The sequence below is a fragment of the Orcinus orca genome, chromosome 1 (assembly GCF_937001465.1).
Source record: "Orcinus orca chromosome 1, mOrcOrc1.1, whole genome shotgun sequence".
Classification (NCBI taxonomy): Eukaryota; Metazoa; Chordata; class Mammalia; order Artiodactyla; family Delphinidae; genus Orcinus; species Orcinus orca.
Window position 1 is genome coordinate 198,227,535 of NC_064559.1, and position 14,581 is coordinate 198,242,115.

The following is a 14,581-nucleotide window of genomic DNA, read 5'->3' on the forward strand; positions in this document are numbered from 1 at the left end:
TAGTCATTCTCTCAGGTTGTAGGTTTAGCTTGAGGAAATTTGGATGAATCCTCTCCTTGCTGTGGGGTTATATGAAGACCTCAGGATCTCCCTAGGCAGAGATTGGTGTATTCTGTTTTCTTGCCTTTGATTCCTGAGACTTGAATCGCAGCCCTTTGATCTAATTGACTTCCCTCGTCCTGATCCTTTGAGTAGTGGTCCCTATTGATTAGAAAGAATTTATACTCCTGAAGGAGGCACAGGCTTGGAAACAGAACTGGGCTTATAGCTGGATAACTTTGAACAAGCTGCGTGACCTTGTATAGAAGGGTAATATAAAGTGCCTAATTAGCAAAGGGCTTAGCGCAGAGTAAAAACAATAAATACTAGTTGTTATAGTTATTACATAGTTTCAATGAAATTAAGTGACGTAGTGTCTGTAAAATGCTTCACACAACTCCTGGCCTGTAGTAGACCTTAAATAAAATGAGCTTTCTTTCCACTAAGTGAATTGTAGTGCATCTGGATTCTAGATTTTGTGGTTAAGACCCTGCAGAGAAATAGAAGTTGTCCACACTGCCGAAGCATTAAGCAAGACCAGGTGGCGAGTCCTTTGCATTTTCTGGGCCTGTTCACAAGCACATTTCTCCACCTCTGTCTGCTCAGGGAGAGCCCATGAGGATTGTTTACCGGATGCGGGGGCTGCTGGGCGACGCCACCGAGGAGTTTATCGAGTCCCTGGACTCCACCACGGGTACGGCCCTTCCCACAGACGCCGCCGCACGTTCGGTTTGAGGACTGGGAGCTCTGAGCAGCAGTTCACGTCCTGGGACTTGGGAGCAGTTTGGGCAGATGCTCTCTTGCAATTCTGTTCAGAATTGAGGGGGGATTACTCCTCTGGCTGAGGAAAAACACGGTTATCAGTGGCCCCGTTCAGATACCGCTGGGGCCGTGGGGGGGCGCTGGGGGAAGTGCAGCGAGCAACAAACGAGTGTTCAGGGCCCCTTATTTAGGGTTTTGGTTTTTGTTTTTTTCGTTAGTGGTTGTAATGCGTGTATTTTCACATATTTGAGTTAACAATTTTAAGTGACTTAAACTTTAAAAAAAGTTACTAAGAGTGAGACAGTGAAGTTCGATATCCAATACTGACCCCTTTTATTGGCTACGTTCTTCAGTGGAGATACGGAAAAGGGAAGTAGCCACCGGCCTGGAAGAGGGCTGTGCTTTATTCCTGGCTTCACCTCCATTTTTACTTGGCTTCCCTTTTCTTCCAGACGAAGAAGAAGATGAAGAAGAAGTGTATAAGATGGCTGGTGTGATGGCCCAGTGCGAGGGCCTGGAATGCATGCTTAACAGACTGGCAGGGATCAAAGACTTCAAGCAGGGACGCCACCTTCTAACAGTGAGTTGGAGGCAGCGAAGTGGGAGAGGCCCCCATGGACAGAAGCTTGTGACCCCTGCCACTTAACCCTAGGGGGCAGCATGGTGCCGTGGACCAGTGCAAGCCAGTGAAGGACCTGACAGCTTCCTTGGCCCTCTCTGCACTTTAGGCTCCCTCCCCCACTCCCCTCTTCCCTGCGACTCCTCCCGAAAAACCAGCGTGATAGCAAGCCTCCTGCTATATTTCTTTAGTCACCTGTGGAACCAGTGTCTAATTGTCTTACCCCAAAAAGCTGCACTTGTGTCAATTATTATTATTACTGCTTTTTAAAATGGATTCTTTAAGTAACTCTTTAATTTTTTGTAGGATTTTGTTTGGTTATTCATCCAACTATCTCATTAGGGAAGAGTAGAGGATTCTAAAGGCATCATACGTATTACACTATTGTTTTCACCTCCAGGGAACATGAGAACACACATTATTGCACCCATGTTTTCAGTGAGCCACATGGTTCTGAGCCCCACGGGCCATGAGCTTTGGGATCTTTCTGTTTACTGGTATTAGTTCAGAGTCTGAGTTAGTACTGGCATTTCCCCCAAGACAACAGAGCATCACCTATTCCACAAGGAATTAGTGTCCTTGCCATAGTTTTAGAGACGGCAGATATATATATATATATATACCCAGCCCACGGGAGCTACTGCTGGAGAACACTGCTGTTGAGATGCAAGCCTGACAGGAGAGCCCAGCCACCGTATCGTGTCTCCTTAAGGAAACTTCGCTGTCCTCTGTATTTCAGGGGGAGTATCTGCTGATTGTACACGACCCCTCTTGGACATTTCTTTCCTGCTTGTCCCCATATCTTCACTCTCAGATGGTCTCATGGGTTTTGACTGGCTTTTCTTGTCAGGTGCTGCTGAAATTATTCAGTTACTGCGTGAAGGTGAAAGTCAACCGGCAACAGCTGGTCAAGCTGGAAATGAACACTTTGAATGTCATGCTGGGGACTCTCAACCTGGTAAAGAGCGTGGGCTGCAAAAGGCAAAGCATGAGCCTCGGTGGGGGAAGTCCTGGGTGGGGGAAAGACATCTCACTTCTGGGCTCAAGTGAAGTGGATTTGTGGCCTTTTCAAGCCCTTTCTGTCTAACTGATGGGCACAGAGGCTTGAATTATTCAGGCCGTTCCTTATCCTCCTGCTGGCTCACCCTGTGCTGCTGCCATGACACCCAAGAGTGTCCTTGTTTCTTTCCTGAATTCAGATGAGAAGCAAGAGGAAGTTAGTCCCTACACCAGTGCAGACTGCACCCCAGTGGGAAAGTAGTGCCACTCACCTCAGGGCAACCAGAAAGAAACCGAAACGTCGTTTCACTGTCCTCAAAAACCCACACACCGCATGTCTCTCCATGCATGTACACGCACACACACACGCACAGGATTTCCGGAATGTAATGCCACAAAGAACATCCTTGAGGAGCAGATCCCATGAGCAGTGAGTGGTTATGGTCTGTCCCTAGAGTGACTGGGCCTCCTTCTCCTGCAGGCCCTGGTAGCTGAGCAAGAAAGCAAGGACAGTGGTGGTGCAGCTGTGGCCGAGCAGGTGCTTAGCATTATGGAGATCATTCTGGATGAGTCCAATGCTGAGCCCCTGAGTGAGGACAAGGTGAGTGGAGCCCGGTTTGTCCACCCGCAGACATCGTCTCATTGCCAGCCATTGGCTGGTTTGTGTCTAGCTGTGTCAACCAAGAATGACTGAACCTGCCCAGCTCACGGTGACATCATTATGTTAAAGCCTGAAATCTGGATTCAGAGGAAACAAAGCTGACTATTCCAGTTGATAGACAAGGGCCTTAGTCCAACCCCTCAATTCACAGTTGAGGAAGCTCCAAGCCCAGAGAGACGAAGTGAGCCGTTCAATATCATATAGTCGGTGACTGTACAGTTGAAGGCCTAGAACTCAGGTCTGCAGCTCCCAGTTCAGTTTCTCTCCACTTAGCACACCCACACATTCCTCTGTTCTTGTTGGTGCTGATGGTTTGGCTAGAGATACGACCAAATGAATACCAGGCAGCCTGCATTCTCTCGGGGGAGGGGAAGATTGTGTTGGTATATTTTGACCACCTGAGACTATTAACAGAGCCACCGCAGAAAGTTAGAAACTAATTTATGAGGTAGAACTCCCACTGCTGATTATTCCCCAGGAAGTGCTGAGACACTGTTCTTCTAGGGCTACTTCTGATGGCTCTGATGGAAATGGATGACCATTAAGGGCCCCAAAGTCCCAACCTTATTAGCGGGCCTCCCATCCTCTCTCTTACTGCAGGGCAACCTCCTCCTGACGGGTGACAAAGATCAACTCGTGATGCTCTTGGACCAGATCAACAGCACCTTTGTTCGCTCCAACCCCAGCGTGCTCCAGGGCCTGCTTCGCATCATCCCATACCTGTCCTTCGGGGAGGTGGAGAAAATGCAGATCTTGGTGGAGCGGTTCAAACCATACTGCAGCTTTGATAAGTATGTTGCTTAGATTTCAGACAGCTAAACGAGAGTCTCTGTGAAAACCCTGAACTAGTTCTGTGAGACTAAGGAAGAATCACATGAGTTTCTATTAGATTTTTGTGTGCTAGTCTGGCCTTTAAGGGGCTTGGTCTAACTGGGGAGGCAAAAAGTAAAATACATTGTGTTAAAGTAGCACCTGGTGAGGCAGAGAAGGAGAAGTGGTTGGTGACATGGGAAGGAGATATGACAAGCTGGAGGGAGTCATGTGTGCAAAAACATGAAAATGCAAGACGGGGTTGGGAGATAGGGGGGCGTGGCAGGAGCCGGATGAGAAGGGTATGCTCAGGAGTTTAGACTTGATCCTATATGCCATTGAAGATTGTCAACCAAGAAAAGGACGTGATCAGCTTTTGTTCCTCCTTTCACACGCTCGGGGTCTTTGCTCTTTCCTCCTAGGTATGACGAAGATCACAGTGGCGATGATAAAGTCTTCCTGGACTGCTTCTGTAAAATCGCAGCTGGCATCAAGAACAACAGCAATGGGCATCAGCTAAAGGATCTGATTCTCCAGAAGGGAATCACCCAGAATGCACTTGACTATATGAAAAAGCACATTCCCAGTGCCAAGAAGTAAGCGGCACCGCTGTCAGAGGGGCTGCTTTCCTTCCCCTCTTCCTGGTTCCTTTTCTCCTTCATCGTCTTGGCATCCCTCTGCCTTCCTTGGGGTCTCCCTCCCTTCTGGAAGCTGTCAAGGTGACTCTGCAGCCCTTGGGGCTGTGGGAGAGGATGGCAGTTTGTTGGCTTCTGTTTCGAGGGAACAGAAACTTCTATCTGGTTTCACTTCAATCTGGTTTCTCAGCTGAGTTGGGTGGTCCTTTGTGATTCTTTATGGTACGCTTGTAGGGTCACATCTAAACAAGCCAAAATCAACAGCCGGTTTCTAGGTGGCCTTTGCTTCTCTGGCCTGCTCATAAGCCTCTCTCTGCTTTGCAGTTTGGATGCGGACATCTGGAAAAAGTTTTTGTCTCGCCCAGCCCTGCCGTTTATCTTGAGACTTCTTCGGGGGTTAGCCATCCAGCACCCTGCCACCCAGGTGAGTAACTAGCATGCAACGCGGGCCTCATTCTGGAGCAGGACACGTCGTGGGAGGGAACCACACCCTCTCTCCTCATCTGCCACGACTGAGTGAAGGTAACCACCTTGATTAGCCTTGAGATGGGAGTTGCCCTAATATGTAGGACTCCCAGATTAGAAGGACTCTCAGAAGTCATCTGGTTCATCTCTCTGTGTGCAGACAGGACCAAGTTCATTTGTGATTTCCTCATTCAACTCATTCTTATGTGGGGCTTCTTTATCTCACGGCTTAGCTGAGCAGCAGTTGTGAGGGTGTGGCTGGCCAGAGGGTAAAAAGAGTTTCGATTTCTGGCTGTAGTCCCTGGGACATTTGTAATGCCATCACTACCATTTTCTGCTCTGCCCCAGGCAGCCAAAAACTTCGTTCTCAGGGAGGCCCAACCCTGTCCGCGGGTTGCTCCTTCCTGATAGTCACTGGGCTGAGCTATCTGTTACTCTCACAAACCCTAATTGGCCCAGACAGGTGGCCAGTCTGAATTTGTTTTTTTTTAATTAAACTTTTTATTTTGAGATTATTGTAGATTTACACGCAGTTGTTAAGAAATAATACAGAGACGTCGTGCGTACCCATTACTTAGTTTCTTTCAGTGGGAAGGCCTTGCAAAACTATAGGAAATTTATCACAGCCAGGATATTGACATCCATGCAATCAAGATTCGGGACCGTTTCCTTGCCGCAGGGATCCCTCTTCTTGTCCTATTTGTTTGTTTGTTTATTTATTTATTTATTTAGGCTGTGTTGGGTCTTTGTTGCTGTGCAAGGGCTTTCTCTAGTTGCAGTGAGCGGGGGGCTACTCTTTGTTGCGGTGCGCGGGCTTCTCATTGCAGTGGTTTCTCTTGTTGCGGAGCACGGGCTCTAGGCGTACAGGCTTCAGTAGTTGCGGTGCGTGAGCTCAGTAGTTGTGGCTCGTGGCCTCTAGAGCGCAGGCTCAGTAGTTGTGGTGCACAGGCTTAGTTGCTCCGCGGCATGTGGGATCTTCCCAGACCAGGGCTCAAACCCGTGTCCCCTGCGTTGGCAGGCGGATCCTTAACCACTGTGCCACCAGGGAAGTCCCTATCCTTTTATAGCCGCATCCACCTGCCCTGGCAACCACTGATCTTCTCCATCTCTGTAATTTTGTCCTGTCAAGAATGTTGTATACTAAATGGAATCATAAAGCATGTAACCTTTGGGGATTGTCTTTGTTCACTCGGCATAATATTTTGGCGGTTTGTCCTGGTTGTTGTATATATTAGTCATTTGTTCCTTCTTACTGCTGAGTAGTGTCCATGGCGGGGGTGCACCGTGACCCGTTTAACCATCACCCATTAAAGGGTGTCTGGGTTGTTGCCATTTTGAGGCTGCTATGAATAAAGTGGCTGTGAATGTTCACGTGCAGGTATTTGTGTGAATAAGTTTCCATTTCTTTGGGGTAAATGCCCAAGACTGCAGTTACTGGCTTGTGTAGTAGTTGCATTATTTTGTTTTACAAGAAGCTGCCAAACTGTTTTCTAGAGGCTGCACCGCTTCACATTCCCATCGTCAGGGTGCGAGCGGTCCGCTTTATCCGCATCCTCGCCAGCATTTGGTGGTGCGTCAGCCGTGCTGATAGACGTAGAGTGATGGTTTCAGAGTGGTTTTAATTTGTTTTCTCTGATGGAGAATGACACTCACTGCACATCTTTTCATGTCTTTCATCTGTCTGTCTGCTTCAGTGAAATGTATGTCCATATTTTTTGTCCATTTTCTAGTAGTAGTGTTTGTGTTTTCAGTGTTGAGTTTTGAGAGTCCTCAGGGCTGCATTTTTTGGTGGTTGTTTAGAGCTGACTATCTTGAGTATAGTTCCACATTCTCATTTAGTGATCTGTTCTGATAACTCACTCCAAAAATGTGGTTAATTGGCTACAGTAAAGGTTCTTCCATATGTCTCACTCAAATAACTATAGTACTCAACTTTTGTTCAGTTCAGTGGAAATAGTCATAATTATTACACCTTACGGATAATTCTTCCTACGTAAGAGTTTTTCACTTATTTTTTTCCCCCTATCCTTGTAACATCTTTATTTTGAATGTGGGTAAGTCAAGGGACGGAATTGTCATTTGGCCAGTGGCAACACATTGACCTGAGAACTCAGGTCAGTGGATTCCAAGCTTATTCTTAGTTACTAAATTGAATTCTTTTTTAAAAACAAGGCTTCGTCTAGTTAGATACTTGGCATTCATACTTCTGACCATTCACTTCTCTTTTAGCACGTATTTATGTAGTGCCTGTCGTGTACCTGTGCTGCGCTAGGTTGAGGCAACGTTGGCAGATGAGACAGTCACAGCTCCCTCTGGGAGCTTACTGTCTGGTGGAAGATAGAGCCGAGGACATAGTGATAACAGAGCTGGGGGTAAATGCAGTGTGGAAGGGGTCAAAGGGAAGGGGATTTCTAAGAGGAGAATAGGGCGCCCGCAGAGGTTCAGAGGTGAGAGGGCTTAAAGCATTCCAGGAATTGAAAGCAGTTGCATTGGAGGTGAGACGTGGCAAGAGCCGGCACTGGAGATGTAAGCGTGGGTCCACATCACATGCCCCACGGAGAAGAGTGTGGATTGTCTCCTGAGGGTAGTGCGCCTGGCCGTACCCTAGAGGATGAATTGGATGGAGGTGACAAGGGAGGTGGGAAGAACAGTTGGCAGGCTTTTATTGTGATCTAGGTGAGAGGCCATGGCGGCTGAACTCCAGTTAGTGAGGTGGACAGTGAATGGATTCGACAGAGATCTGGGAGGTGGAATAAATGGGACTTGGAGATTGATTGCACGTCGGCAGTGAAGAAGCTGGGTGAATCAAGAACTCCGTTCCGTATCTGGACTGAGTGACAGGAGTGGTGATGCCATTGAAAGAGATGGGGAACTAGGAGGTTTGGGAGTGAGTGAGGGGGAGGAGAGTCTGTGACGTTAGATTATTAGTGTGTGCTCTGTCCTCCTAACTAGAGTGTAAGCCTCAGGTGGGGAGGGGCTTCATGTGTGTGCACACACGTGCACACAGTACACAGCCCTAATGTTAAGTCTAGGGGACCCGTGGAGTATTCAGTAGGCAGTTGAACTACGAGTTCAGCATTGAGGAGCATGAGACAAGAGACAGCCTGTCATTTCGCTGAGGTATGAAGTGGACGCGTACCTGCTGGGAAAATAGATCTCTGAGCTAGTGAGTGACCTGAGTTGAGTGCTGAGCTTTCACATTGCAAGTTGGCTTTGTTGTTTTCGATTTATTGTCAACTGTGTGGTAACTGGCATCAGCTCACCAGTGATGGGGTGGAGCGGATTTCGCAGTGAGCTCCCCTGGAGAGCTTTTGCGGATTTCCCCTGCCTTCAGTGTTGTGACGTTCTCCCACCCCTGTGGATAGTGTGGTGCTGTCATGTAGCAGCTGCCAGCATTTTTAAGCACAGGAGGTTTTTGTTTACATCTATTTCTTTCTAAGTTTTTTCTTATCCCCACTCCCACGTGTAGTTGTACATCTGGAATCCCTAGGTCGAGAAAACTGCTGTGCTCCTGGGTTTGGTGGATGCGGATGAAGAGCTCAGCACAGCCCCTGTGAACATCAAGGGCCTTCTTTGCTTGGTGTGGTTGCTGAGTTCACCACTGAGGCCTCATCAGGGGCTGCTTCTCCAGGGACTCTTATCTGAGCCCCTCTCACTTTCACCGTGCTGAGCACTTTACGTATGGCATCTGATTTAATCCTCATGGCGGCCCTGGCCTGCCCCCATTTTATAGACAGGGTTATGGAGACTGAAGAGCGTGGTGACTAGTCAGAGGTTGGTGGCAGAGCCTAACCTCCTCCATTTGTCCGAATCTCTTGAAGTGTAAAATCAGAGAATCTGATTGAAACCAAGCAGATGACATGAGATTGTGCACATTTTTTAAACCTTTAAGCTCCTGAGAAGAACACTTGTTTACATAATTGGAGGCCTTCATCTCTTTGGTCCCTTCTTGACAGGTTCTGATCGGAACCGACTCCATTACAAACCTGCATAAACTGGAGCAGGTGTCCAGCGATGAGGGCATTGGGACCCTGGCAGAGAACCTGCTGGAGGCACTGCGGGAACACCCTGACGTAAACAAGAAGATAGACGCAGCCCGCAGGGAGACCCGGGCCGAGAAGAAGCGCATGGCCATGGCCATGAGGCAGAAGGCTCTGGGCACGCTGGGCATGACGGTACAGCCACGCCCGGGTCCCCGCATTCTTGCCTACCCTGTGGCACAGTCATTTGTGCTCTGGGGTTTCAGAGCTGGGGTTGGGGATGGTGAAGGTGAACGCTGTGGGCAGGGGGTCGGTGTACTGGGCACGGCGCTAGATGCTTCACCTTCTTTCATCTTCCCGACAACCCTTAGATGTGTGACTATCATTGTTCTCTACGGATGAGGCTCAGAGGTTAAATGACTTAACAAGTTCGCAGAAGCATTAAAAATGGTGATAATCATTGTTTGTCAAGGATTTACTATATGCCAGGCACTGTGCTTAGGCAGCCTCCTTGTAAGATTGTATTTAAGCCCTCATGTGCTTTTCTGAGAGGTTGATTTTATACCCATTTTTCAGATGAACTAATTGAAGCTAAGAGGTGAAGTAAATCAGCAAGGCACATAACTAACAAGTGGCTGACAGGCGTTTGAACCTGGGTCTGTTCGACAAGAAGGGCTCTGTGCTCTTCTGTCCTACCTTGGAGGAGGCAGAGGTCCTGTGAGGGCCTTCTCCAGACCAGCGAACTTGAGTGTCGGCAGTTTTAAAACTCCCATGGGAACAGTAAATGACTCATGCTGCAGCGGCCCTTGTCAGCTGAGAGTCGGTCTTGCTGGCGAAAAGAAAGGGGGCTTCTTTGTTGGCAAGTGGCAACTTGCCAGGGCTCTCGCTGGATGGTTTCCTCTGCTTCAGTGGTTCCTGTAGGAAGAGAATAGCAGGAGAATCTGGGTCTTTACCCTCATTAGAAGCCAACTAAAGAGATTTCCTTTCAGTGCAGCAGTCCTTTTCATGTATGTGGAAGGTCAACCCTGTGCCTGCGTGTCCCCAAGCTGCAGTGGGAGGGTGCGTGGAAATTCCTGTCTGACGTGCCACCTGGGGTTCCCCTTACAGACCAATGAGAAGGGCCAGGTCGTGACCAAGACGGCGCTCCTGAAGCAGATGGAGGAGCTGATCGAGGAGCCGGGCCTCACATGCTGCATCTGCAGGGAAGGGTACAAGTTCCAGGTGCGGTCAGTCCCAAGCCCCGGTGGCCTCCCTCGCCTGAGGCCTTTTTGTTCTTAGGCCAGAGTCAAGGCTCGTATCTTAGGGCCAGCTGTCCTCTCTAAAGGTGGGAAGGCAGACTGATCTGAACGGTAGTGTTCATCGTCATCAACAGCTACCACTCACTGGGTCCCTTCTGTGTGCCAGGCCCTGTGCCCAGAGCCTTTATGTAAACTGGGTAATTTTATCTTTAAACCTGTAAAAAGCCCTAATTTATGGATGAGAAAACAAAGTTCATGTAGCAGAGCCAGAGTTCTAGCCCAGGCTTTTCTGACTTCAGACCTGGGGCTTTTAAAAACACATCATGCTGCTTCCATATTCAGATAACCTGGGGAGAAGGTCAGGACCTTGGCTTTCTGGGCTCCACCTAACTCGATTTAACACCCAAAGGAGCACAACAGCAAGTGACCAGTTTGCTCCCCTAAAGGCCTAAAAGTCATCCCTCTTCCTCTCCAGCTTGAATTTATTACTTAGCACCCAAGCCTGTCGAAGGGGCACTACCCTGGGCCACGAGCCCTGTAAGTCCTGCTGTGACACAGACTCCTTGGAGCTTTCTGGTCAGTTTTGAAAAACAAGTGACTTAACAAGAAGGCACTTTATTCTTCATTTTCAGATAAAAGAAGCAAAAAGGAAGGGACCGTTCAGGCTCGCATTTCTGCCCTTCTGTCTCGCAGCATCCACTTTATTTCAGTTGCTCCCCACCACCCTCATTTCACTGGGGCTCTGCCCAGCCAAGTGCTTAACCAGGAGACTGAGGGGCTCACCATCACCCCCTTTCCTGAATGCATCCCTTCCTAGGACTTCCTAGGACTGAGGGGCTCACCATCACCCCCTTTCCTGAATGCATCCCTTCCTAGGATCGTAGACCCTCGGGGCCCCTCTGCTCTGCTTCACCTCCTTTCACAGCCTGCCTTGGAGTTTCACCTCTCCTCCTTTTTATGTTATCTATCTTTGCAGCCCACCAAGGTCCTGGGCATTTATACCTTCACCAAGCGGGTAGCCTTAGAGGAGATGGAGAACAAGCCCCGGAAACAGCAGGGCTACAGCACCGTGTCCCACTTCAACATCGTGCACTACGATTGCCACCTGGCTGCCGTCAGGTGGGCCTGGCTCTTGCGGAGTGGCTCCTTCACTAGGCCTCCCCTTGCATGTGCTTCAGTACTAGCCCTGTGTGACTTCAGGGGAGCGGGCAGCTCGCCAGAGGCCCTGGACTGGGAGGGGGTGGGACTGCCATCCCTGAGGCTTTAATTCTCTTCCTTAGGCTCTGCAAAGTATGGTGTCCTACCTTCAGCCATACAGGCCCAAGTGCCATTCCTGCCATATAATCTGGAAAAGATACTTGGCTTTTGGGCCAAGGCTGGTGAGAGCAGCCTTGCTTACTAGAGGCGGTGAAGCTGGCATTTACCATCGTGGTTACAAACGGCTGCTCCTCTCTGTAGAGTCAGGCACACGGGCCAGCACTTCCTTAGTGTCAGCAAACCCTCCTCCACCCCTACACGCCCAGGTGCCTGGTTGCCAGATTAATTCCAGCAGTCACTTGTCCCTGCTCTCCTCCCAATCCAGGCTGGCTCGAGGCCGGGAAGAGTGGGAAAGTGCCGCCCTTCAGAACGCCAACACTAAGTGCAACGGTCTCCTTCCCGTCTGGGGGCCCCATGTCCCTGAGTCAGCTTTTGCCACCTGTCTGGCAAGGTGAGTGTGGAGCATCTTGCATGGTAGAAAAGAGAGGATTCCCAGGAGATGGGGGAAGATCAGCTGTCAGCCCCGGCCCCGGGGAAGCCATCTCCTGTCACCTTCATCAGGAATCTGTGTCTGTCCTTGCTTCCTGACAGGGGAGCCCATCCGGAAGAGAGGGGACTCTGCTGGGAGAAGCCAGCACCCTCAGCGTCTGGGGCCCCAGGTGGAATCTCTGGTTATCTGCTACCTCTCCTCCTTTGCTGATCTTAGGACACAAAACACAGGACCCCTGACTTGGTCCTTGAGGCCAAAATTTCTCAGAGTTCACTTCTTTTTCTCTGAGGTTTAAATAATGAAAATAGCTTGATGGCGTGGGGAACATCGGGCTCCTTTCAAAGCCTCCCTTGTCCTAAGATCCAGAGTAGAGTAGCGAAACCTTCTGTGAGGTCCTCATCTCTTGCAGATGCCTTGTGCAGTGGTGCCCCATTCCAAGTCCTATTGTAAAGCTCGGGGATGAAAAGATACTTACCATAAACCAGGCACTTGGCAGTAATAATGATGAAAGTCATGTTGGGCAGCATGTCGAACTGCTTACCGAGTGTTGTTATTATACACGTTCTGCAGATGAAGAGACTGAGGCACAGACTTACTCAGGGGCAGAGTCCAGGTGGTTGGTGATGTACATTGACATAGGAAGACCTTTTATTTGGAGGTTGAGGAGATGATTCTTATGGATGGATCACCTTGTCAGTCAGAATGAATAAGTTCTACATTTCTTCTCCCAAAATGCACTTCCAGATGTGGTCACAATATGTCCTATGACATTAGTCCATCAAGAAATGCACCCCCTGCTCCCCCCCCGCCCCGCCCCCAGACCGGCACGTTCTCCTCAAAGCTTGGAGAGCATCGCGTTCAGTCACAGCAGAAACAAAAGTGTGCTCTGCTCTTGTCTTCCCCCGAGCCCAGCCCTTGTCCTTGACTCCCCCTTTCATTCTCGATCTGTCTGTGTAACCTTCACAGCCATCAGGCCGAGGGGGGCTCTGCCTTCCCAGCTGGGTCTTCACCAGGGAGCGTGCCTCCACTTCACCACCTGTTCTCTTCTCCCAGGCACAATACTTACCTCCAGGAGTGCACGGGCCAGCGGGAGCCCACGTACCAGCTCAACATCCACGACACCAAGCTGCTGTTCCTGCGCTTCGCCATGGAGCAGTCCTTCAGCGCGGACACTGGAGGGGGCGGCCGGGAGAGCAACATCCACCTGATCCCGTACATCATCCACACCGTGCTTTACGTCCTGAACACGTCAGTACCGCGCGCCTCGGGTTCCTCTGCCCGACAAGCTCTCCCGCCTTTTCTGTAGCCGTTCTAGTTAGCTCTAGAACGAATGTCTGGCCCCAGGCAGCCTTTACCGAAGTAGGAGTGTTCATCTGCGCCTCTTTGGAATCACACAGAATAAAGAGTACGGTGGCTTCCTTTTCCAAAACTGTCTCATCTACCAGCACGGGCAGCCAAGGGCTGCCTCCTTGGACTGACCTTCAGCCCAGAGGGGAGCAGGAAGTGGGAGAGGCCAGATCATCGAAGCTTCTACTTCAGTGTAGCTGCTACTTGCAAGACTATTCCCTTGGATGGGGGGGGCCATGGGTCAGGGCTGCACACAGTCACTGTCAAAGGCACACAGGCTGTTCCAGGTGAGCGTTTCACAGCTGGAGGATGTGGCAGGACCGAGGGCCTGGACTTGCTATCCCTGTCTCTTCTTCAGTGAGTGAGGCTTCTGGCAGCTGTGAGCGGGGAGGTGTTGTTGAAGATTATTTGGGAAAGTCAGCTGAGAAGGAAGGTAGCCCAGAAAAAAAACAGGCCTGTGCTTCAGGCCTGAGCAGTGCTGATCGCTGGTGTCCGTGGGGCCTTTGACAGAGCCGTTGCCTCTTTTTGGCAGCAGTGGGGTGGAGGGGGCCGCCCCAGTCTCCGGGGAGCAAAGCAGACCCAGAGAGGCCGCATGATTTGTCTAGCAGAACAGAGCTGGTGGCTTCCGATGTCACTGTGTCTCTGAAATGCCAGACGCTCGTAACTCATGCTTAGTTTCCTTAGTTGGGGAGGGAGCGGGCTGTGTCCTGATGGTCTCGGTCAGTTAGAGGCCAAGCTGGAAGCTGCATGAAGAGGCACTGTTTCCCGCCACAGCCTGCTTCCCTCGCTGGTTCACGCTGGTGTGAGCTTGGTCACGGTGGGCGTGGGGGGGGGTGCTGGTTGAGCAGGGATTGCTGCCTTTGGTGGGACGTTTGTATATGAAGGCGAGTATGTCACACACAGCGCGAGCCAGCGCAGAGTGGAGCGGGTCGTGCGATGGCACAAAGCTTCTGATTTCCAATTCTGGACACTCCAGTCTGGTGTAGCCGCCTGTTCCATCTGTGTTCATCCATGGAGCAGAAGGGTGCCCGGTGTCCCCGTACCATCCCCCCTGCTTTCCCACAGTCCAGTGCCTGGCAGTGCCATGTGCAGACCTGGTAACTTTGATTCAGCTGCTACTAGTGTTGTGTTTTTACTTCCAGGGAACTAGGATGGGGCATCAAGCACTCTTGGCCTGAGAGCACCATCCAGGCCGTAAGGAGAGAGTGTAGCCAGAAATACGTGATAGGAAGTGGTCTCAGTGCCCGTCTAGTGACCTGTCGAAGCTTCATTGCAGGTG

General features: G+C 50.2%; 1 protein-coding gene across 10 annotated transcripts in view; it reads left to right on the forward strand.

Moving 5' to 3' along the window:
* Positions 1–14,581, forward strand: part of UBR4 (ubiquitin protein ligase E3 component n-recognin 4) — a 127,950-nt gene that overhangs the window by 104,227 nt on the left and 9,142 nt on the right. For all 10 annotated transcript variants that reach the window (XM_033433099.2, XM_033433101.2, XM_033433102.2 and 7 more), the window contains 12 exons: positions 646–733; positions 1,254–1,381; positions 2,271–2,378; positions 2,901–3,020; positions 3,681–3,871; positions 4,313–4,486; positions 4,850–4,949; positions 8,947–9,165; positions 10,078–10,191; positions 11,185–11,327; positions 11,791–11,916; positions 13,009–13,203. In XM_033433099.2, the coding sequence (XP_033288990.2) occupies positions 646–733; positions 1,254–1,381; positions 2,271–2,378; positions 2,901–3,020; positions 3,681–3,871; positions 4,313–4,486; positions 4,850–4,949; positions 8,947–9,165; positions 10,078–10,191; positions 11,185–11,327; positions 11,791–11,916; positions 13,009–13,203 (1,706 nt within the window). The remainder of the gene's footprint in view (positions 1–645; positions 734–1,253; positions 1,382–2,270; positions 2,379–2,900; positions 3,021–3,680; positions 3,872–4,312; positions 4,487–4,849; positions 4,950–8,946; positions 9,166–10,077; positions 10,192–11,184; positions 11,328–11,790; positions 11,917–13,008; positions 13,204–14,581) is intronic.